This window comes from Equus caballus, chromosome 14 (assembly GCF_041296265.1).
Source record: "Equus caballus isolate H_3958 breed thoroughbred chromosome 14, TB-T2T, whole genome shotgun sequence".
NCBI classification, from domain to species: domain Eukaryota; kingdom Metazoa; phylum Chordata; class Mammalia; order Perissodactyla; family Equidae; genus Equus; species Equus caballus.
In genome coordinates, this window is record NC_091697.1 from 102,673,084 (window position 1) to 102,698,650 (window position 25,567).

At 36.5% G+C, this 25,567-nt stretch overlaps 1 protein-coding gene across 1 annotated transcript in view; it reads right to left on the reverse strand.

The window, feature by feature from the left end:
• SCAMP1 (secretory carrier membrane protein 1) overlaps positions 1–25,567 on the reverse strand; it is an 82,389-nt gene that overhangs the window by 9,072 nt on the left and 47,750 nt on the right. The window contains exons 6-8 of the mRNA XM_023618123.2: positions 22,958–23,117; positions 7,441–7,542; positions 4,701–4,818 (exon numbers count right to left, since the gene is read on the reverse strand). Of these exons, the coding sequence (XP_023473891.1) occupies positions 4,701–4,818; positions 7,441–7,542; positions 22,958–23,117 (380 nt within the window). The remainder of the gene's footprint in view (positions 1–4,700; positions 4,819–7,440; positions 7,543–22,957; positions 23,118–25,567) is intronic.

Genomic DNA, 25,567 nt, shown 5'->3' on the forward strand with positions numbered 1-25,567 from the left:
TTGTGAATGTAATAAATGCCACTGGATTGAACACTTAAAAATGATTAACATGGCAAATTTTGTTATATATATTTTGCCACAATTTTTAAAAATTAATAATGTAATATACCAAAAGCCAATGAATTGTAAACTTTAAATAGGTAAATTGCATGATATGTGAATTATATCTCAATAAAGCTGTTAAAATATACATATAAAGATGATTTAGATGAAAAGATAATATGTACAGCATTACAGTACTAGCAGAACTACCAAATTTGAAGATGCCTAAGTAAAGATAATTCATAATAATTTGGTTATATTAACCTAGATTTGAGATTTATTAAGTAACTAGCGTTGTACTTAGAGAAAAGGATAACAAAATAAAAATTTGGGGCAATCCAAAAAAGAAAATGAACAGACTTAGGATGCCAACTGAGGACAGGAGTGGAACTGCCCACAGAGTGCCCATTCTTCTAGGGACTCCAAAGTGTCACTGCATCGGCCCTGTGTCCCCTGGAGGAACACAGCAAGCACGTGGGCCAGCATTTCAAGAGGCAATGAATCAGCTGAAACTGGTTCCTAATCAGCAAAGGCTACAGCCGATGGATGATGGATGATGGGGGGGGGAACTAACGGGAGAAGCAGCATGCCTGTTTGTGACTACAGAAAAACAGTACAGTACAATCATCAGCATGCTGTCCTAGACCCAAAATAAAGCAAAAAAATAAATAAACAAAGGAGCGAATGATAATAATGCTTTCAAAGAAATGGAAAATCACTTTTAATCTAAGAAGACTATCACTTTATATATAACAGGATATCTTCACAAAGCATTTATTGTAAAACAATTTCAAAAACGAGATGTCATTATTCTGGATCATGTATCCAAATTCTACACTCTCCCACAAAAGAGTATTTGCAGAATAGATATTAGGGAAACTTGTTTTTTAATAAAGTGAAATCATTTTTTCTAAAATTATTTTGAAATATAAAAAGCAGTATTAGTAATTATTTTATTAACATCGACTCAACACCTATGAACAATTTTTAAAATTTTATGAAAAAAAGAATCATTAGGAACTAGATCCCAAAAGGAATATGAATTATGTATTATCTATTTCTCTCTTCCATACTAAGTTATTCTAGCTCTTATACCAATTAAAAGAAGGGGGAAACTGTGGATTCCACTGATATACAGTCTCCTGTGACTCATTCATTTATTGTATTTGATCCATTTATAATACTTCCCTCTTAGCCCAAAACTATTATTCAATTCTTTCTAATAGTTTACTATAGAAAGAAGACCTTTTTTAAAAAAAATGCCACTTAGAAATCATCTAAGAGAAAATTTTAAAAATCTACCTGTGGGTAGACATCCCACATATAAAGTAGAGGAAGATGGGCAGGGATGTTAGCTCAGGGCCAGTCTTCCTCAGCAAAAAGAGGAGGATTGGCAGCAGAAGTTAGCTCAGGGCTAATCTTCCTCAAAAAAAAATCTATCTGTGAAAGGTAAGGATTGAACTATTCCCTTATCTATGAAGGAGTACAAAAGACAGATATTTTTTCATTTCAATTATTTAAATTTGGATCATAAGATGGCACTATGGGGGAAACAGAGATATCACAGTGCTCATACAGGGTACATTACACACCAATGATTACCTGCTGCAACTATGCCAGACTTCAGAATGCCAACAACATTCTCAAAAGTGTATTCATTGTAATGAAATAAATGCATGCCACAGAGCACCTTTAGCTGAGGCTGGAGACACAAAATAACCTAATAAAACACAATTCTAGAGCCAAAATAGTGTGCACAGATTTTTTAGAGGGCATTAACTGTTTATGAAGAGCCTGACCCCTAGCGGTTATAAACCATGGCTACAGACCCACAGAGATTTTTTTTTTTTAAACAGCCAGTTTTGAGAAAGTGTGGAAAAGAAAAAAGAAAAGTCAGGTGTTTTTATTGGATCTTAATTTCTATCAAAGAGAAATCCTTGCCATTACAAATATGAAATCTGAGTCAAATTATATTTTAGCTTATAGTATCCCCATTTATTTCTACTTCATAAAATCATAGAGAAAATCAGCTCATCTAAATTCCTGATCTCATAGATAAAGAAGAAGAGATTCAGAGAAGTTTAGGGACGTCTAAGGCACCGAAAGGCGTGAACACCTATAAAAAGAGGTAATTGGAACTTCTTCATGAGGTAAAAAAAAAAAAAAAAAAAAGGTCAACCAAAACAGCAGAGTATGCTGCACAATTCCCCTATCGATGCTTTTATGTGGGAAGCAGTGATACTTCTTTGGAATGCCTGCATACATGAGCACGGCTCTAAAACTTCCCTTCATGGTTGGATCCTGCAGAAGTGTGAACCTGGGGAAGAAGCTGGCAGGTCCAAGACATGAGAGCTGCACACGGCGGTCAGTCACCAGCAGCTGCGGAACAGACCCGGCCTCCACACTCCAACCACTAATCACCTGAGCCACAGCCTCCCCCGTCCCACTGCTGGTTAAAATTCCCTCCACATTGTTCCCTCAGGAGATCCTTAAGTGGCGAGAGGGTTCTACCCCAGGCCCTCTTCGCACTCCACATCCACTTTCCAGGCTTCATTTACATCAAGTGGATACTTCCTAAGTCTAGAAATCCAGCCTAAAGCTCTTTCCTTTGCTCCCAACTTATACATCTGAAAGCCTACCAAGTGCCCACCAGCATTTTGAACTCTCCACATTGAAAGCTGAAAACATCTTGATGCGCAAATCTGCTCTTCTTCCTGTACTCTCTTCCTGAATGATCCACCATCTAAAAGCCTGGGTGTCATCCTTGAGTCTTGCCTCATCCCCCAATTCCAGGCTCCAGTCTAATCAATCGCTACCTGCTCATCTTACCTTGACTACAGCTACTGCAGACTGCCAGTTCCTTAGTTCAGGCCACCACCTAGCTTCTCTCCCCATCTTAATCTCTCCAAGTACCACATCTCTGCCCCACAAATCCCAAATCTATTAAGAACAGTCTTTCTAACCTCAAATCAAATCAATTACTCTCCCCTTTAAACCTCTTCTATGGCTCGCCACGACTCTTCGGAGAAGATCTAAACTTCTTCAACAAGATTTCCTAGTTTACAAGACCCGGCAGGATACAACTACATTTGTGTGTTTGGCCTCCTCTTTCCCTGTCCTCCACCACCAACAGGCCACATTTCTCCCTGTCTGACTCATGCACGAAATTTATTTCCCATCCATTCTGAGTTACTTTTAATTCCCTGAATATGCCATGCTATTTTCTGCAATTAGATATGAATGTGGTTTCCCTGATATCTGGTATTTATCCACTCCTTTCCCCCTCATTCCTTTACTTAGATAACTCCTGTTCATCATGATATCTCAGCCAAGAAAATACTTAAAAAGACCTCACTACTTACAAAGATCTCCAAAACATGGTTAGGTGTCCCTCCTGTGTGCTTCCTATATTTGGTCCTACAATGGCCACTAAATTACTGGATTGTGGTACCCATTCATTTGTTTCTCTCCAACACCAAAATGTGAGCTCCTTGAGCTCAGACGTAGTGCAGTACCTGGCACATAACACATGCTCATAAATGGTGTTTAACAAATGAATGGAACCTGCAACATACCACAAAATCCTCTACTATATCCTACATTTATTAAATGTCTAGTTTTATAAAGCACCCCCAATAATACATCTGGAATAATAAAAGAATTGTTTAAAGAGATGTTGTAATGGTCCAGCCATGCTGGGGTGGCGTCCCACATGCCACACCTAGAGGGACCCACAACTGAAAGATACACAACTATGTACCAGGGGGCTTTGGGAGAAAAAGGAAAAAATAAAATACTTTTTTTTTAAAAAAAGGGCAAATGTACAAGTAAAATATTTCAAGAGTGCAAAGTGTTCTTAAATATAGGTACAATTATTTCTATGCATTCATTGTACATATTCTCGTTAGTCAACAGTAAAAAAAAGTTAAAAAAAATGTCATAAGAACTTATTTTCTTTAAAGTGAGACCCACCAAAAAGGCTTTATCATTTTAAAACATAGGTGTCATTCCCAGGGTTTCTATATCACGTTTGAACACATGTAGAATACCAAAAATGTATGTCCAAGACACAATAAAACTTTATCTAAACAAATAAAACATTGATTTGTCTCCTCTCCTATGTAACGATTTTTCCTAAGGCTGTGACAACAGCCCTGGGAATTCCACAGGAAGAAGAACAGCTCAGATAACTGAGCAGTCACTGGAACAAAATTCCTATCATAAGCCAGCCTGAACTTGTCATCAGCTCACTTCATACTCTTAGGTGGATAATTTCATGTCTTTAAGTTTTAAATACAAATAAAATGCTCATACCACAAAATAGTTTTACTTCTATTTATTAGTCAGGTTAATATGCTTCATATTCAAAAAAAAGAAATCAGAATATATTTTTAAAAATCTAAATTTAAAAAATGAGGTTGACTCTTCAATTCATCAAAGAAGCCTTCAATTAATATGATTTCAAAATATTCCCTTTTTGCAGGAAGTTAAAAATGTGATGCAATTTTCTAAAATATATCTATGCTTAACTTTTAAGTGTATTGCACAAGAACAACAATAAAAATGGCTGAGGCTACACTGAATTAAAAACAAAATGGGTAATGAGAACTAAACATCAGGTTCACTGTAAAAATCTACAGACATAAAAGTTCACTTACCTTTTTAAACATAACTAGTGAGATGACTGCTGATGCCGTGAAAAGTGCTGCTATGATTATCATCATGATTCCAATAGGAATACTTTGGTTGAGACCAGTAAGGGATGAAATCCAACCACTATGCAGTGATAAAAAGAAAAATGTAATTAGGTGAATAAGTCACTAACATTTAAGCAAATAAGTCAAGAACATTTTTAAAAAATCACATAACTAACACATATTCAGCACTTATGAGGCAGGCAATATTCAAGTTCTTTATATGTATTAACTCATTTAATTCTTACAATTCCATAACACAGATGTTTTTAGGCTTCCTTTTTACAGACAAGGAACTGAATCACAGAGATATTAAGCAACTTGCCCAAGGTCACACAGCTAATAAATAGCACAGCGTGAATTCAAACCCAAACACCAAACTCCAGAGCCTTAAGTGTGTACCACAAGATGCTATATTTTTTAAGCCTATGAGTTCATTATTACTTTTTTTAAAAAGTTCATTTTAAGTTCTGCAAGAAAATATTTGCAAACCATATATCCAAGAAAGGGTTAGTATCCAAATATATAAAGAACTTTCAAAGCTCAACAGTAAAAAAAAAAAAAATTCAATCAGAAAATGGATGAAAGACATGAAGAGACATTTCACCGAGAGGATATAAAGATAGCAAATAAGCACATGAAAAGATGTTCAACATCATGAGTCATTAGGGAAAGAAATTAAAACTTCAACGAGATATCGCTACGCACCTATCAGAATGGCTAAAACAAAAAATAGTGACACCACCAAATGCTGTGCGGATGTGGAGGCTCACTCACTCGCACACTGTTGGTAGGAATGTAAAATGGTACAGCCATTCTGGAAAACAGCCTGTCAGCATCTTAAAAACACTAAACATGCAACTTCCATATGCGTCAACAATTACACCCTTGGGTATTCACCACAGAGAAATGAAAACTCATGTTCACACAAAAACCTGTTCGCAAATGTTCATAGTGGCTTTATTTATAAGAGCCCAAAACTAGAAACAATCTGGAGTTCTTCAACTAGTGAACGGTTAAACAAACTGTGGTACCTCCATGCCGTAGAAGACTACTCAGGAATAAAAAGGAATGAACTACTGATAAACACAACAACCTGGATGCATCTCCACAGAATTATGCTGGGTGAGAAAAGTCAAAGGTTACATACTCTTAGATTCCATTTTTATAGAATTCTTAAAATGACAAAATAACAGAAATGACAAACAGATTAGTGATTGCTCAGGTTAAGGACAGAGATGGGGCAGAAGGGAAGTCAATGTAGCTATAAAAGGGCAACATGAGGGACCGTTTGGTGATGGAAATGTCCTCTACCTTGACTGTCTCAATGTCAAGATCCTAGTTTTGATAGTATACCATAGTCTTGCAAGACGTTACCATTGGGGAACACTGGGTAAAGGGTAACTAGGATCTCTCTGCATTACTTCTTATAACTGTATGTGAATCTACAATTATCTCAAAATAAACAGTTTAATTTTTAAAAATCTGAATTACATGGGGTCTATCTTAACACAAGTCATCCTGTATACACCCTCACTAGCAGATTCCTGTGCTAGTCACTACACACGCTATGCTCAATTTTAATATTTTTTCTCAAAAATACTTCTCTAAAAAAGGAAATTACTTCAATTTCAGAAGAACAAAAAATTTGTGCTGTTAACATAAGCAGTGTATTTTTTTAAACATTTAAAACATTTCCTTTCCCTCAAATGCCAAAGACTAAACACTATTTAAAATGATAACGAATGCTACTTTCTCCTAGAACTGATTTAAAATGTGTCTGTAAATTCTCTGCATGAACATGAGGAGCTCTGCAAAGCCCACAGTTGTCCGATTACCAGTCACTACTCTGATTCAGTCGTAGCATATGAAATTGAAGTCCTTAACACACTCTGGTTACATGCTCATTTTAGTTTATGTACAGAACGCAGCAGAGTTGCCTTGTACATGATTTTAGCTCACAGGAATTCAACAGTATGCTGTGCAGTCATAAGAGAAAAAAGCGAGGGAGGGATAATTTTAGAGATGTGTACTCTTCCATCCACTGTTCCATTCAAGGCATGTTTGCTCCAGAGTGTATGAGGACAGAGAGAAATCTGCTATTACCTCCTAGCCTGGGTCCAAACAGTCTCAGTTTCTTAGGGTTCCCCAGTGAGCGAGCATTTTGCCATACTGAGAATGACTCTATTGTTTAACGATACACGTATGTATGTATATGCAGTGGTTCCAATTCTCAAAGACATGTGTCCATGTGTATCTGTGTGTGTATGTGTGGTGTACATGAAAATATATGTTTGTATACCTAAAATAGTGCTTTACACATAATAGGTACCCTTTCCCTTAAAATTCTTGAATTTCTTTCTTTTCTCTCCCTTTTGCAATCCTTGGCCCTCCTGTCTATCTGATCACTCCTGAGTTTCCTTTTTACTCTTCCTCTTAGTGCCCATTATACATAGATATTTTATTTAAACTAGATATTAAAGGCTGTTTTTAAAAATAGGAACATAGTTTTCAAATAGAATGGTTTGCCTAAAAGTTATGCCTTAGAAAATTTTTTAAATGGAATTTTTTAATTATTTTTACTTTTGCTTGTTTATTTTTGCTAATTTGGCTTTTCTATGTTAACTATTTTTAGGAAGCCAAAATTATATGAAGATACTAGATGAACAGATTAAAACTAGAGGAACTGAAATAAATGACCTACCAGTTGCCCCAGTTGTGAAATCCCGCAGCCTGGAGCACATGCACAGCAAACTGACAAATATAGACGAAGAAGAACACAAAGAATCTGAAAGAACTGTCGCTCCTTTTAAAAAAAAAGGGGGGGGGAAGGAGGAGAGAAAGGAAAAATGTTATTTTTTCTCAATACTTTTACATCACATGTAGATTGACAAACACTAAAAAATAAAAATATTTTTAAATATACAAGTGGCAACTACCTGAGGCTTGAAATTAAAATAACACCATAACATATGTGAACTCTTTATCCCAATACTAGATGATATTATTCCAACTTCATTCTGTCCTTTCAATTTCCAACTACACCACAAAACATCGACAAAAAATTTTGTTTTCCTTTTTTATTAAATAGCTTCACTGAATAACTAACATGCAATAAACTGCAAATATTTAAAATAGACAATTCTATAAGGTCTGACATACGTATATATCCGTAAACCTTCTCCAATCAAAATCGTGAAATATTCCCGTTTCCCTGTGTACCCGGATACTCCTCCCTCCCCACCCCGTCACTGCTTTCTCTCACTAGAGTTTTCACACTTTCGAGTTTTATGTATATAGGATCATACAGTATATACTTTTTTGTTATCTGCCTTCTTACACTCAGCACAATTATTTTGCGATTCACTCATGTTGTTGCATATATCAAAACTTCATTGCTCTTATTGCTGAGTAGCACTCCACTGCCTACTACAGTTTATTCATTTGCCTGTTGATAGACATTCAGGTTGTTCCCAGTTTTTTACCATTACAAATAAAGCTGCTATGAACATTCAGATATAAGACTTGTATGAACACATATTTCCTTTTCTCTTGGGTAACTACCTAGAACTGAAATGTCTAGAACACATTTCAGGTATATGTTTAACTTTTTAAGAAACTGCCAAACTGCTCTCCAAAGGGGTTATTTCATTTCATGTTCCCACTGGTGGTGTATGAGCATTCCAGTTCCTCCACATCTCACTAACACTTGGTATGGTCAATCCTTCAAATTTTAGCCATCCTAATAGGTATGGTATCTCATTTGGTTTTACTTTGCATTTCCCTAATAACTAATGTCGTTTCAGCACCTTTTCATGTGTTTTTTGTCATCTATATATCTTCTTTTGTGAACTGTTAAAATCTGTTTTGGAGGTTCTTAATTGGGTTACTTCCCTTATTGTTGAGTTTTGTGAGTTTAGGCATACAAGTCCTTTATAGATATATGCTTGGCAGGATTTTCTCCCAGTCTGTGGCTTGTCTTATCATTCTCTTAAGAGTGCCTTCTAAAGAGCAGAAGTTTTGCCTTTTTATGAAGTCCAGTTTATCAATTTCTTCTTTTATGGATTTTGATTTCTTTCCCAAAGCCAGGGACACAAAGATGTTTTCCTGTTTTTCTAAAGAAGTTTTATACTTTTCAATTTTACATTTAAGTCTATGTTCCTTTTGAGGTAATTTTTTAAATACAGCTTAAGGAATAAAGTTCTTTTTTTTTGCAGATAAATATCCAATCGTTTCAGCACACTTTCTTAGACAGACTATCCTTTATGCACTGCTTTACCTTTGCACCTTTTAAAAAAATCAGTAATCTACATACGAATGGGTTTATTTCTGGACACTCTATCCTGTCCCATTATTCTATTTGTCTATCTGTATGTCAATATCACACTACTATGATTACTGGAGTTCTCTAATAAGTCTTAAAATTAAGTAAAGGTAATCTTCCAAATTTGCTGTGCTTTTTCAAAGTTGTTTCGGCTACTCTAGGCTTTTACATTTCTATACACCTTTAGAATCACCTTGTTCATTTCTATAAAACCACCTACTGGGATTTTTACTGGGACTGCACCGCATCTACAGATCCATTTTAAGAGAATTCGCATCATAATAAAATTGAGTCTTTCAATCCACTAACAAGGTATATCTCTCCACTTTGTACTTCCTACATAGAGGACCATGTGATCTGCAAAGACAGACAGTCAACTTCTTCCTTTCTAACCTGGATGCCTTTTCTCTCTATTCTTGCCTGTTCCACTGGTCAGAACTTCCACTACAATGCTGAACAGAAGTGGTGAGAATGAACATCCTTATCTTGTTCTTGATCTCAGGCAGAAAGCTTTCAGTCTCTCACCACTAAGTGTGATGTTAGCTGTTAATTATAGTTTTTCATAGATGCCCTTTGTCAAGTTGAGAAAGTTCCCTTTTATTCCAAGTTTACTGAGTGCTTTTATGATGAAAGTGATTCAGTGCTGGATTCTGTCAAATGGGTTTTCTGCATCAATTATGATCATATGGTTTTCCTATTTTAGTTTGTAATATGGTAAGTTACACTAATTTTCTAACGTTAAACCAATCTTCAATTCCTGGAACAAGCTCCACCCACTGATCATGACATAGTATCCTTTTAACCTATTGTTGGGTTTCATTTGTTGGGCAAGATTTTCAACTATCCTAAGTTTACTCCATTTGCTGTTCATCACAGTGACTATTCCAACCCCAAAACACATTTTTCAAGGCTCTTAACATTTCAATTGACTCAATCTCAGCATTAAACTGTTTCCTTTATCAGAGAGGAAAACAGAAGCCATAGGAATAAACTTCCACAACTTCCTGCTCCCTACATTGACTTTCCAAGTTTGTATACGCCACCAACCTTCCACACTGCTCATCTGTGAGGAGGTGCTCTCTCTCCTTTCAAAAGCAACACTTGCCTAAGTAATCGCTAGCCCATGATCCTAGTTCCTCTGCGACACCCTCCCTTCAGTACATTACTTATTCTCTCCCCTAACTTGTCCTCACCTCTTCCCAGGTTCCTCCCTTCAGTGCACAAACACACACAAATCCTTCTCATCTTCAAACAGCCCTCCTTTAACCCTATCTCCCCTGCTAAACTTTCACCTCCTCTACTCCCTCCTTCCTACTAAACACAAAAGCTTCAAGGGGTGCCCCACCACCGATTTCCTCTACCTCCCTCTTCTCATTCACGTCTCAATCCACTATAAGTTGGCTTCTCTTCACATACTCCTCCAGAGGTACTTCAAAGTCATGAGTGATCTATGAATTTCCAAATCAGATTTCTCAAGTCTCTCGTTACTTTTTTTAAATCACATTTGACACTGAAGATCGTTCTTAAACACTCTTTGACCTCGGCTTCTGCAATATTACTCACTTCTACTTCTGTCACTTCTCTGATCTAGACCGTGTATCAGTCTCGTATTTCAAGATCCACCTCCTCTACGTCACACTGTAAAAGTTTTACAGGAAAGCCCCCTAAGCAATTCTTGTATCTTCTAATGTCTGAGAACCACTCCCCACAGGATGAAGTCCACATAATGAACGTAGCACATACGTCTCTTCATAATACATACAACCTCTGCTCCAGCGGCTTTAAACTGGAAGAACACGTCTTGCCATCTCAATGCCTTTACTATACTCCGCCTAGAATACCCAACAGTCCTCCCTTCTGCCCAGCAAACGTGTTAGTCAGCTTTTAACATGAGTCACCAAGTCCACTCCACACTCAAACAGAAGACAGTTAAGCTCCACCTCCTAGAAGGATTAGAATCCACATTTATTGTTTGGAAGTCCTCTGTAAGAAGATTTGTCCCTTCAACTCCATTTATTCATTAATCATTTGCTTATATGAGTATGGACTCATGGAAATTTATTTTATTCTTCAGCTTAAAATTAAACACTCTCATTATTTATCTTGTTGCTCAAGCTGTCCCAGCTTTAGCCTTCTGCAATCTGTTTGCTTAAGCACTTGATCTACACTCGTCTTGTACTCTCCCCACCCCAGCTCCAGAATCACCCATTTCTCCAAGTGTAAACAAGCAGACTTTAATGGTTCATGAATGTTTTCTATATCAGATTTAAATCAAATGGTTCAATCTTTTATAGTAATTCTATTAGTAATATATTACACCAAAGTTGATATTACTTAATAAACATAAAACTTAGAAAAATTACCAACAAAAAATAAACAAGCAATAACAACCAAGTCTACAACATAAAATGCTATTTTTATTAATACCAAAAGAAACCTCATGGATGCTTCATCTCTCCAGGCTCACTAGGTGAACAAACATCACTTTTAATAATTAATTTTTTTTTACTGTTTTGAAGTAGATACTTCTAAAATAAATTTCTATTTCCCTGTCCCTTTGGCAGAGAGTGAAGACTATTACTTAATATTTTATTTTTTCTTGTTAAAAGTTTTTACTCTATTATCTGTGTACCAAGAAACCAGAATACCAAACTGGCTAAAATTATATAAGTAATATATACTCTGAATAAGGTCTTCATACATAGAATAATGTCTTAAAGGCTTCACAACAGCTATTTCAGTTACCACGAGGGATCTTTCTACTTAGTTCTAAACTCACAGATATATTCTAGAAGCTGAAATTGCCTAATAACAACCTTTAGTTAAGAAATCTATTAGAAGACACAGAATATGTTTTAAAAATTAAGCAGTCCTACTAAAAAGAAAATATTTCTAAAGTATTGCTTTCAAGTACCAACAGAGGATGTTAAAATTGGTTCACCTTCCTGTCCTATATGCACAGTTAGGACATATAAAGGTACAGTTAGTATACTAAATTGATCAAGTGGAAACCTCAAAGTCTTTGAGACCTATTCTACTTTCACTCTTTAGGCAGGCTAAATCTGTTTCTCAACAGACCTTGCTTGCCTTATCTGATTAATCAAATTTTCTGTTTCTAGCCAAGGAGACAGAAAAAATCATTTCATTGTAAACTTACCATGCTAATATAAATGATTATTTTAAAATACTTCAAATTTCTCTGAAATATAAAGTCTGTATAGCACCACTGACTTAACTGTCTAGACTCTTCCCTCCAAGAGTGCACAAACCTTCCTCTATCAAATCTGTCCAAATTACTACAAACGCAAAATCAGTCAAACGCAAATTTTAAAAAGGTTGCCTTAGGGCTGGCCCAGTTGCATAGTGGTTAAGTTCGCGCACTCTGATTCGGCAGTCTGGGGTTCGCAGATTTGGATCATAGGCACAGACCTGCACACCGCTCATCAAGCCATGCTGTGGTAGCATCCCACATACAAAATAGAGGAAGATTAGCATGGATATTAGCTCAGGAACAATATTCCTCGAGCGAAAAAGGGGAGGACTGGCAGGAGATGTTAGCTTAGGGCCAATCTTCCTCACCAAAAAAATAAGAAGAAGAAGAAGAAAGAATAAAAATGTTGCCTTGTTCTTAACTAGACAAGTAGTCACTGACAATATAGTTTTTTATATCAAAATGATACAAAAAATTGAATCTGACTCTTCTGTGAAAACAATTTAAAATATGGGGTTGCAAATCCCCTATCAAAAGTCTAAACTTTATTAATGCCTCACATGCAAAAAACAGACCTACTCACAGTGCTAAAACATACATTAAGTATAAATAATTTCCCATATACCAAAAAGTGGAAAACTCTGTAAAGTGTAAATTAACGAACCTGAATACAATCACAGCATGATTGTCAAACCCATTTGAGACGCTTGAGAGAAGAGCCTGGTAAGGCTGAGGAGCTCTGAAAGGGCTAGAAGATTCCCAAAGGGAGGGCAGCACCTATGCCAAAATCAGAAAAAAGCAGGAGAAAACACATCTCCAGGGGTGCAGAAGGACTTCTACTGGCACCCATCACCCGAGGTGGTAGCTCTTATATACAGAAAGAGATTAGAAAGCAGACTGTTTAAATAATCCAGCTTGGACGTAGCCATTTTAAGCCAAAGAAGAAACAGTAGAGAAGTTAGAAATACATTTTCAATTGATTTAAGCTAAGTGGTTTTAAATTTTAATCTGTTTCACTTTACAATAAAGTATTTATGGTATTATGAATACTTATTCATAATAAATCCACCTAAGTAATCTATTTCCTCACCTAACTAACTAAATAAATAATAAAAGCTCCCCACTACTTGTCATCCTGGCTCTCCCAGGTAAAAGTCTATTGGAAACTGAAACTCAAATAAACCAGCTGTTTTTCATTTAACATTTTCAAATAATTTACTGCCAAATTACAGCACATCTTTAAAAAAAAGTTCTTCCCTAAATTATAATAAATTTCAGAAAACAGATTTATATGATCTTATAAAGTTTATTTCACATTATATATCAATATCAGAGATATTAACTACAACTACAGTTTGGGGAAGCATGGAAGACAAAGCATTTCATTATTTCAAAAGAGGTAACAGAAATTTTACATTTATCCACGATAAGGAGACACAACCTGGTGACGTCAGCAAAATGGCGGAGAGAGCAGGTTTCTTTGTCTCTCCCCCTTCGAATCTACAACTAATTGGACATTTATCAGTCAACAAAGGCTATCCACACAGCATCTCAGGACGCCTGAGAGACCTGTGTTGCTATATATCGGAAGGCAGGCGGACGGACTTCCCCCGGGGAGGAGGTGGAGATAGGTGAAAACTCTCCGACCCCCAACCCCTGGACAGCCTAGCACCTGCAAGCGACTTTCTTACAGCGGACACGTTCACAGCATCGCCACGCACCAAGGGCCGGTGTGTGCGGGTATCGGCAGAGCAACCGTGGAAACAGGTGACTACAGCCCTACCTAAAACCCCCACGATTGTCCCTAAGCCCAGGGGGAAAATCCACAGTCCTGCACCAGCGGCAGGGAAAGCCGCTACTCGCCATGAGTGGAGAGGCCCCACCCAGCATTCAGAACACCGGGAGGCTCCGGAAGAGTAGGATCCCGGGCAGTGCAGCAGCCCGCCAGCCGCCTCTGACTCACGGACTCTGGCTGTGTCCCAGAGAGGGCAAGGGACATCCAGTGTGACCATGTGCGAGGGCAGGGGCGCAGTGGAGCCCCAGCCGCCCTGCTCCTTGGTCCAGGGGGAAAATCCACGGTCCTGCACTGGCGGCAGGGAAAGCCTCTACTCGCCATTAGCAGAGAGGCCTCGCCCGGAAATCACAAGACTGGAAGACCCTGAGGCAGAAGTAGCAAAGATGGGTGCACTAACCACAGACTGCAGTAGATACCCATAGCTCTGTTGTGGCCCATAGTGGACAAGTGAGATCTTGCGGGCCCTGACAGTGAGAGAGCTATGAATATAGGTGATCCTGCTCCCAGCCACTGGGAAAGCCCATAACACCACTGCAGACCAGCAGGAAGGAGCACACCTAGGTGGTCTGCAATAGTAGGCACCAGCAACCTGAGGCCCCCTTGCTATTGTCCCCACAGCTGACGAGGGACCCCAAGGACCACTGTGACTACAAGGAGGGGTCCAGGTCCAGTCAGCAACAGCTGACAGGGATCCTGCTTGGTGCAGATTAATAAACAGTTCCACCCCCGACTCCAGTAGAAGCAAGTGGAAGCAGTAACTAAACTCTATCTCTATGCAGAGGCACAAATCCACACCATCAAGTGGTATGAAAAAATATATTAAATCTCCAGAACAGAAGGAAAATGACAAGTACCCAGAAAACAATCCCAAAGACAATGAAATCTATAACCTAAATGACAATGAATTCAAAACAGCCATCATTAAAAAACGCAACAAAGTAAAAGAGAATACAGATAGACAACTCAACGAGTTCAGGAGCTATGTCACAAAAGAGCTTCATATCATAAAGAAGAACCAATCAGAAATACTGGAGATGAAGAACACAATGGAGGAGATTAAGAAAAATCTGGACTCTCTGAACAGTAGGGTCAATAATATGGAGGACAGAATTAGCAATTTGGAGGATAGGAATATAGAAATGCTGCAGATAGAGGAGGAGAGAGAACTAAGACTAAAAAGAAATGAAGAAACTCTCTGAGAATTATCCAACTCAATTAGGAGATGCAACATAAGGATTATAGGCATCCCAGAGAGAGAAGAGAAGGAGAAGGAGGCAGAAAGCCTGTTCAAAGAAATAATGGCTGAGAACTTTCCAAACCTGGAGAGAGAGATGGAACTCCATGTAACAGAAACGAACAGATCTCCAAACTTTATCAATGTTAAAAGACCAACCCCAAGGCATATAGAAGTGAAGCTTGCAAAAGTCAATGACAAAGAGAAAATACTAAGGGCAGTAAGGCAGAAGAAAATAACCTACAAAGGAACCTCCAAAAGGCTGTCAGCAGATTTCTCAGCAGATACCTTACAGGCTAGAAGAGAGTGGAATGATATATTCAAAACTATGAAGAATGAAAACTTGCAGCCAAGAATACTCTATCCAGTGAAAACATCCTTCAAATGTGATGGAGAAATAAAAACCTTCCCAGATAAACAAAAGTTAAGGGAGTTCATTGCCACAAGACCTCCCCTACAAGAAATGCTCAGGAAGACCCTCACACCTGAAAAATCAAAAAAAGGAAAGGGGCTACAAAACCCAGAGGATAGGAGATAAGTAGAAAGACAAAATCAGAAAGTTGCAGTTCTCCATCAGAACAGTTTAGCAAAAGTTAAGTATAACATTAAAGATAAAAGGAACAGAAATACCAAGAATAAACATAATCTTGTCATTTTAACCATAAACTCACAACACAACAAGGAAGAAAAAAAAAATCTGACAATAACAATCTAGAAGGAGAAGAGGAAAAGGATGTAATGTCTTAATCTAAGGAAATAAGAGGCTATCAGAAAATGGACTATCTAATCTATGATATGTCTTATACAAAGCACTTGGTAACCACTAAACAAATAACAAGAATAAAGACACAAATTACAAATAAGAAGAAAACCAATATAGAAATCTACCTACCTGAATTAGTAGTCCAAAAATCACGAGACAGGAAACAAAGGAAATGCAAAAGAACCAGAAAACAAGTGATAAAATGGCAGCATTACGGCCCCACGTTTCAATAATCACTCTAAATGTAAATGGATTGAACTCTCCAATCAAAAGACACAGAGTGGGAGGATGGATTAAAGAACAAGACGCAACAATATGCTGCCTCCAGGAAACACACCTCAGCCCCAAAGACAAACACAGACTCAGAGTGAAGGGATGGAAGACGATACTTCATGCTAATAATGAACAAAAGAAAGCAGGTGTTGCCATACTTATATCAGACAAAGTAGACTTTAAAGCAAAACAGATAAAGACAGACAAAGAGGGGAAGTTTATAATAATAAAAGGGACACTTAACCAAGATGACATAAGACTTACAAATATATACTCACCCAACACAGGAGCACCAAAATTTGTAAAGCAACTATTAACAAAACTAAAGGGAGACATCAACAGCAATACAATAATAGTAGGGGACCTCAACACCCCATTAACACCAATGGATAGATCATCCAGACAGAAAGTCAACAAGGAAATTATAGAATTAAATGAAAAACTAGACCAGATGGACCTAATAGATATATATAGAACACTCCACCCAAAAACAGCATGCTACACATTCTTCTCAAGTGCGCATGGAACATTCTCAAGGATAGACCATATCTTGGGAAACAAAGCAAGCCTCAACAAATTCAAGAGGGTTGAAATAATATCAAGCATCTTTTCTGATCATAATGCTATGAAACTAGAAATCAACTACAAGAATAAAGCTGATAAAGGGGAAAAAAATGTGGAGATTGAAAGCCCAGAAATAAAACCACACATCTGTGGACAGCTAATCTTCGACAAAGCAGCTGAGGGCATACAACGGAGAAAAGAAAGTCTCTTCAACAAACGGTGCTGGGAAAACTGGAAAGCCACATGTAAAAGAATGAAAATTGACCATTCTTTTTCACCATTCACTAAAATAAACTCAAAATGGATCAAAGACCTAAAGATTAGGCCTGAAACAATAAGTCTTCTAGAAGAGAATATAGGCAGTACACTCTTTGACATCAGTTTCAAAAGAATCTTTTCAGACACCATAACTCCTCAGATGAGGGAAACAATAGAAAGAATAAACAAATGGGACTTCATCAGACTAAAGAGCTTCTTCAAGGCAAGGGAAAACAGGATTGAAAAAGAAAAACAACCCACTAATTGGGAAAAAATATTTACAAGTTATTTATCCGACAAAGGGTTAATCTCCATAATATATAAAGAACTCACACAACTCAACAACAAAAAAATCAAACAACCCAATCAAAAAATGGGCAGGGGACATGAACAGACATTTCTCCAAAGAAGATACACGGATGGCCAATAGACACATGAAAAGATGGTCTCCATCACTAATCATCAGGGAAATGCAAATCAAAACTACACTAAGATATCACCTTACACCTGTTAGAATGGCTAAAATAACCAAAACAAAAAGTGACAAATGTTGGAGAGGTTGTGGAGAAAAAGGAACCTTCATACACTGTTGGTGGGAATGCAAACTGGTGCAGCCACTATGGAAAACAGTATGGAGATTCCTCAAAAAATTAAAAATAGAACTACCTTATGACCCAGCCATTCCACTACTGGGTATCTAACCAAAGAACTTGAAATCAGCAATTCCAAAAGTCCCATGCACCCCTATGTTCATCGCAGCATTACTTACAATAGCCAAGATGTGGAAGCAACCCAAATGCCCATCAACTGATGACTGGATAAAGAAGATATGGTATATATATACAATGGAATACTACTCAGCCATAAAAAAGATAAAATCATCCCATTCACAACAACATGGATGGATCTTGAAGGTATTATGTTAAGTGAAATAAGCCAGATAAAGATGAACTCTGTATGACTCCACTCATAGGTGGAAGTTAAACATAGAGACAAAGAGAATTGATTGGTGGTTACCAGGGGAAGGGGGAGGTGGGGGGCGGGCACAAAGGGTCAAGTGGTGCACCTACAACATGACTAACAATAACGTACAACTGAAATTTCACAATGTTGTAAACTATCATAATCTTAATAAAAAGCTAAAAAAGGTAAATGTAAGGTGATGGATGTGTTAACCCAATTGTGGCAATTCTTTCACAATATATACAAATATCAAATCATCAAATTGTACACTTTAAATATATTACAACTTTATGTGTCAATTATACCTCAATAAAGCTAAAAGAAAATGAAGATAAAAATCTGAGGGAATTCATTGCCGTGAGACCTATACTAAAACAAGGAAAAAAGAAAAAAATAACAGACTATACAAAAAATAGAGTAGGAGCCAGTCCGGTGGCACAGTGGTTAACTTGCACGCTCCTTCTCAGCAGCATGGGGTTCACAGGTTTGGCTGCCAGGTGCAGACCTACACACCACTCATCAAGTTATGCTGTGGCAGCATCCCACATACAAAATAGAGGAATACTGGCACAGATGTTAGCTCAGAGACAATCTTCCTCAGGCAAAAAGAGGAAGACTGGCAACAGATGTTAGCTCAAGGCCAATCTTCCTCACCAAACAAAACAGAGTAACACTGTATTAACCTAAAAGAAGGCAAAGAGAAAAAGGTATACAACAGATATGTTTTATATAGTTAAGTAGTAGATACAAATAGAAAAGACAGCACACATAAATCTATATACAGTCATGCACCACAAAATGAAGTTTCCATAACAGACCACATCTATGACAGTGGGCCCACAAGATTAGTACCATATGGCCTAGGTGTGTAGTAGGTTATACCATCTAGGTTTGTGTAAATACATGTTTGCACAAAGACTCATTCCTCAGAATGTATCCCTGTCATTAACTGACAGATGACAATATATCAGTAATTACATTAAACATAGATAAAAAACTCCAATTAAAAGACTAGATTATCAGGCTAGATTTTTTAAAGCTTATTTTTATCTGGCAATACAAAGGACCTATAAATACCTTAGTGTAAATTTTAATTTCCTCTAGCTGATACTGGTGCACCAGAGGAGAATGGAATATAAAAGCAGCAAAAGATAATTCATAACAAATTGTTTTACGGGTCATCAAAAGTAAACGACAAAACCTAACAAAAACAAAAAAGTAAAACACTAATTCCAACTACCATTTTTTGACCAGCTATAAAGACAAACACTTTGCATACATTATCTTCAATTCTCTTATCAACTCTGCAAATGTTATCCCCAGTTTACACTCAACAAACTGAAGCTCTGAGAGGGTGCACTGCATTTTCCTAGGAACATACAGCTTTTAAGTGGGGAAGCCAGGATTCTATCCCTTTCTCAAACTGCTTCCAATAGTTATGCTTTTTCAACAAAACACTGCCTCATTAGTAAGCAGCTAATATTTCAAAGTATTTACATAATGCTTAGTGATTTGTGGAAGCATAAAATTAAAACAAAGTTACAATCTTTTTAAAATATGTAAATGACAATTCCAAGTTTAATTCTGATACCTAATAAACTTAACTTTTTAAAAGCACATATACACTTGAAACTTCTCCAATTCTGCTTTAGATTCAGGCAATGAGATTACTTTATGAAGGACAAAGTCCTTTACGTATGTCAGTAAAAGGATCTTCTTGGTTAAAAGCTAAGTTACATTCATATAGAAAATTACTTCATATAGTTGGAAAACTATCTTTTTCATGAACATTCTGATATTCCAATGGTGCCAGTAAATGCAGGAGTTTTTTTTCCTGATTTCAGAGAAAAATATTTATTAAAAATTTAAATCCTCAAAAAGGTAATCCAAGAAGATTAATTTAAAAACAACTGATCTTCTATTTAGAGGTAAATTACAAGGTACGATATCAATATTAAATTCCTGTGGAATTCAAACTTTTTTAGGTGTTTGAATATCACCCAATTTTTACATAAGAATTATACTAGCCAAAGTTTCAGAAATGCCTACTTTTAAATCATTTATATTATACATTTCTAGAGGGCAAGTAATATGTCTTCTTTGTATCTCCAGCCTAGTACACTGTCAGTGTTCAATGAGTGCTTAATTTAACCTTGGGGTACTTTGTATTTCCCAGCTGCTTTGCAATCATAAGTTACTTATCTTAATATTAACACCTCCCTAAAAGAATCAAGTGAACTCAATAGTGAACCTGCAAATGAAATACTAAAACAGAAACTCGGATGACACTGGAAAACCAACTTCTCATGCATAATAACTAATTTAAAAATGATTATTCCTAAACAAAGTCTACCTTTGTTACATTTTAAAATCACTATATTAACTCTTGTTAACAAATACGTGAACCTGGCCTAAAAGGCTTTGGTTACCCATTTTCTACTGACTTACATTATATGTTCAGATGCTTCTGTTTCACTTCTTAATCATCCATCAGTCTTAAAACAATACAAAACACTTACATATCCTCTGACCCCGCCTTTCTCAAAGGCAGTAATCCCTGTCAAAACCGATCTCAAATACAGCACTTATGTGAATAAACGAAGTCTATTTAAAACTCTATCTTTAATATAATCATATCTAAAATCTGGTTTGAGATTTTCATATTTAAGGGAGAAATCTGTCATCAATAAACGTTGAACAAACTTTAGCAGATCCTTCAGAAGAGACTTAACATACGCAGCAACACCTGTCAATATGGATGCAGGAAATGCCAAAGTGACACACTAAGAAAGTACATTAAAGATTTAAAATGCTGTAATTTCAATTTTACCTATAAAAAATCATTCCTCTCAGTTCCGCTCCAAACAGTGAGACCCAGATAATTAACATATTTGTGATATACTCTAAAGGGCTGAGATGCAACTAAGAAGTTAGTGTAGGGATTAATAATTCCAGAAGGAAAAATATTCCACAAAGTATTTTAATTTCAACTGGCAAAGAAGGAAAATAAAAGGAGCTGAGTGATTTCAAGTAATAAAAGGCAGAAAGCTGGCTTTCAGTAGTTTGTTTGGCTACATTAGTCACAGAAGGTTTAAAATACGAAGTCTCTAGTCTCAGGTCACTTTTATTTATTTTTTATTTATCTTTTTTTGTTGAGGAAGATTGTCCCTGAGCTAGCATCTGTGCCGATCTTCCTCTATTTTGTACGTGGGATGCCACCACAGCATGGTTTGACGAACGGTGAGTAGGTTTGCGTCCAGGATCCGAACTCGCAAATCCTAGCCACCAAAGTGGAGTGCTCAAACTTAACCACTATGCCACTGGGCTGGCCCCTCTGGTCACTTTTAAAGTTTCAAAGACAAACCCCGTTCCCACCTACCAATATCATTACAGATATACTGGTAACGTAATGGAAGCAGACAGGCAGAGGCCAGACAGCAAAAAAATAGAAACCAAAAAACCTTGTGAGCCAGACTTGGATAACACAGAACAGAGCAGTGGTAACTCTCTCCCTAGATCACACAAGGAATAAATAGGTCCTTTTTATCCCTCTCCAGCTCACGTCTATAGGAGTGCCTCACCCAATTCCCTGACAACCAACCTCCCATATTTCAGTACATCGAAAGGTTCTTTCCTCCTTTTCCCTCCTCCTATTTTCTTCCCTCCTTTCCATTTCTAACAAATTTAGTTTTCTGTTGAATGACACCTCTTCTTTCCAAATTCCCTAATCTTCTCCCTTTTTGTTCTCTTTTTTCCCCCAGCTGTTTACATATCTGGGTTCCTAATTCCACATGGGGAGTGCAGGGGGTGGGGCTGATACACATTCTGGTTAAAGAAATTTTACGTCGAAATGGAAAAAAAAATTAAACAACTGAATGTGGCCCTGTAATTTCCCTACTATATTATCTGCACAATACATGCCTGTTTCCTAGTAATGCTGTCCCTCATTCACAAGAGTTGAAAAAGGTTCATTATTCATAAACGAGTTTACTCAAATAAAAGTAAGTTGACAAATGACTGAACACACGGACTCACAGAGGACAGACTATCACCTAAATCAGCATTTCCTCATGTTTATTTCTCAAAGCAATAATCCAACAAGGTACTCCACAAAAAAATAATGGTTTTACAGTCAAATCACAAAGCACACTAGGTTCTTAGAGAGTCTAAGAGATCCTGAAATGAAGAGACTTGCTTAAGTTTATTATCCAGCTAGTCCCAAACTTAAGCTAATGAGCCCTTTTTTTCTGCAACACCTATTAATATCCCACAGAAATGAATTTATGAATGTTAACCCTAACCATTGATTAAAATATATCATGCAAAGTATTATACTTAATCTTATAGTCTAGTTTTAAAATGTTGCTGCCTTTTGAAAAACCAAAAATGAATGTACAGAAGACAATTACCAAGTTGCTAGATGAAAGTGTCTCCCTTTAAACATCACATGTATATTTACCTCATCTAGGTTCATTTAACAATTAGGCTTGTGAATTTTTTTGAAGCGGGGAATGAAGAGCAAAATTTTCCTTAAAGTCAATTGTATCACATGGAATAGAATCTTTACAAATATTAAGATGTAAGACTGTTCTCATTTCTCCTTCATTCATTTTCATGTTTGACCTTTTTCTCATGCAGGAGAAAAGAAGTGGAATTTATGACTTACTAAAACTAATGAATACACAGGCATGTTATGTATGGACTTTTCTGAAGTTATGTTATACAACAATAAAAAATTTTAGAAATGAAAATGTGTCAATTTTCCCTTTAAGGTGTACTACAAATTATTTACTTCACAGGTTTTAAAGAGCATATTTTAAAGTACACACATTTTACCTGAAAGCTCCGTAAAGTGGTCTGTACCAACAGACAAATGAACAAGGAGTAAAAAGCAAGAACCACAGGATGCTCAATCCAAAATCAACCCCTCTTGTAGAATCAACACAAAACCAAGCCAAGCATCCGAAGATATTTAGAAACAGTGTTACAGCGTGGACTGTGGAATCAAAAAACAAAACAGAAAAGAAATGTTTACATTCAATTTATGAGTTCATTCAACAAAAATTTTAAATGAAAAAATACTTCCTAAAAGCAAATGCGTTCTACCCCGTTTCCATTTAATATTTTTCAAAACATTGCTGTTTCTTACACACTTGACGTGGAAGCAGAATATACAAAGGAAAAGGAGTCCTATGACCTGTCTGGCAAAAATTCTTTCGGCCCTCTCCTACAGGGCAATTACACAGCTAAGAGGAGCACCACCTTCAGATCCTCTTCCCTCAGGAGACACGTGATGTGTCTCTTGATCCAAGGCCAAAGAAGAAATGCAGTGCCTGCCAGAAAAAGGACCAGGACTTGGGAGGAAAAGATCCTACACTCAGAACTGTATTTTTACAGAAAGGGGCTGCAGACTCTTCCCAGAGAGGACTACAAAAAGAAGAGAAAGCTGGAGAAGCGCCCTGTGCAAGTTCATTACAACATTTTTAAGCAATAAAATTAATTAGAATCACTGGACTAAAAATATTAATATGGTAGTAATTTCTAGTGACTGTTCAGTCAATCTATAAGGGTTATTAATTCATCTTCACAGAGTTGTCCATTTATTAAAGTCCTGGGACAAAAACTGTGTTTTGGTAGAGAATTAAACTTACTTAAAAAAAAAAAAAGAAGAGATGAGAAAAAGTACACCATGATGCATTTCAGCTGCTGTGGCACACCTTTCTTTTAGTTAACACAAATAGATCTTGGCAAACTCTTCATATGCTGTTAATAATTACTTTCCCAGACAGACCGAAGACAAAAAATCTGAGTAATATCTAACTACACTATGATCCTAAAGAACCACATTTACCCATTATAATTAGCAACTTCTAAAGAGGACTTTTAAAAAATTTATTCACAGGCTGACTTCATTATAGGAAACCTTTCAAGAGTTAAAATAATGTTTAATGTAAATTATCAATACAATAAAAATATACCAACAAACTACTTGAATTAAAAACAAATAGAAAACCTAGTGAATCTCAATTTAAAAATCTCAACATACATTAAAAACAAACTTTAAAATCTTTTTAAATTATTAATCAAATAAAATCAGTAATTAATGAAACAGGATTAAAACACACATTCTAGGCTGCACCACAATTTGTTCTTATCTAACAACTGGATGAATGCGCAGAGCAGGAGTGGGAGTCCCAGGAGGAGTGAGGCGCTGGGCCACAGTGACTCAATAATGAGCTAATCGACCTCTGTGCATTTCCATCCTTCAGCTGTGGAAATGCAGGAGCTCTTCCAGCTTTAACATTCCATTTGATTCTATTACATGAGAAAGACTCTTACTAATTACTTTATTCCCATCAGGATTTCTACCTATCATGAGAGCTAGCTAACTAATAAAATTACTCAAAATCCTTTGCCTCAAAATAAAAGTAATTCTGTTAAGGACTTAAAAACAGAATTCAAAAGAGTGTGGGATAGAAAATTATTACTCTAACATTAAACAGCATCCAACTGCCTAAAAAAGTTTTAAATGTTCAGAACATTCTAACTCAGATCTCAACCTTCAGAGAAATAATTTTTAAAGGTTTATCTCCTAATCCACTTAAGGAAGACAGACAGTATATATGGGTATGTGTGTTTTAAAGTTCACAAAAATTCTTCTAAGTATAGATAAAAATATCAATTTAATTTTGTGTAATCTATTAGAACTCTTTTCTAAATGTTTTCACAGTAACCAACAACTACCATCAGTAACTCATTTATTTGTACCTCAATGAAGAATGAAATGTCTAGGCCTACTTACTAAATAATCAGTTCACTCAGAGATTAAAAAACATATAAAAGGCAAGGTACTGTGAAATACATGATTCTATACTGCTAATTTCAATCCAATTCCAATCCACTTGGTGGATTCTAAGTGTAGGTAAAACACTAAAGAAATTTTTAGGCCATTTTGTTTACATGATTTGCAAGTTGAATGACTCTCTTTCATATAAAATTTCAATTTGGTTTACTAAGCACCCAAATCTGGTACTAGTGGACCTAAATTTGCAACTATCACTACAATATTCTTTTGTTAAGCTCTGCATTACCATACAGAGCCTAACATAAACAACTATCACTACAACATTCTCTTGTTAAGCTCTGCGTTACCATACAGAGCCTAACATACACAGCTTTAGAACAGCATATTGCCTTCTTCACTACGTGGCCTTTTATGCAGCTGGCTTGTTTTCCTTCTTTTTTTTTTTTTTAATTCAAGAGTACACTCAAAGAGGTTGAGATTCATTTCACAGAGATATTCCTAATTGCTTCAATTCCTTTATAGTGTAAATTAATTGCTTCAAGTAAGGTACCTTTGAAAACATATCTTCACCATATTTGGGTTTAAACTGTAAATTACTTCTTCACTTGGGTAGTCTGTAGGTGGCATAATATGGAAATCTA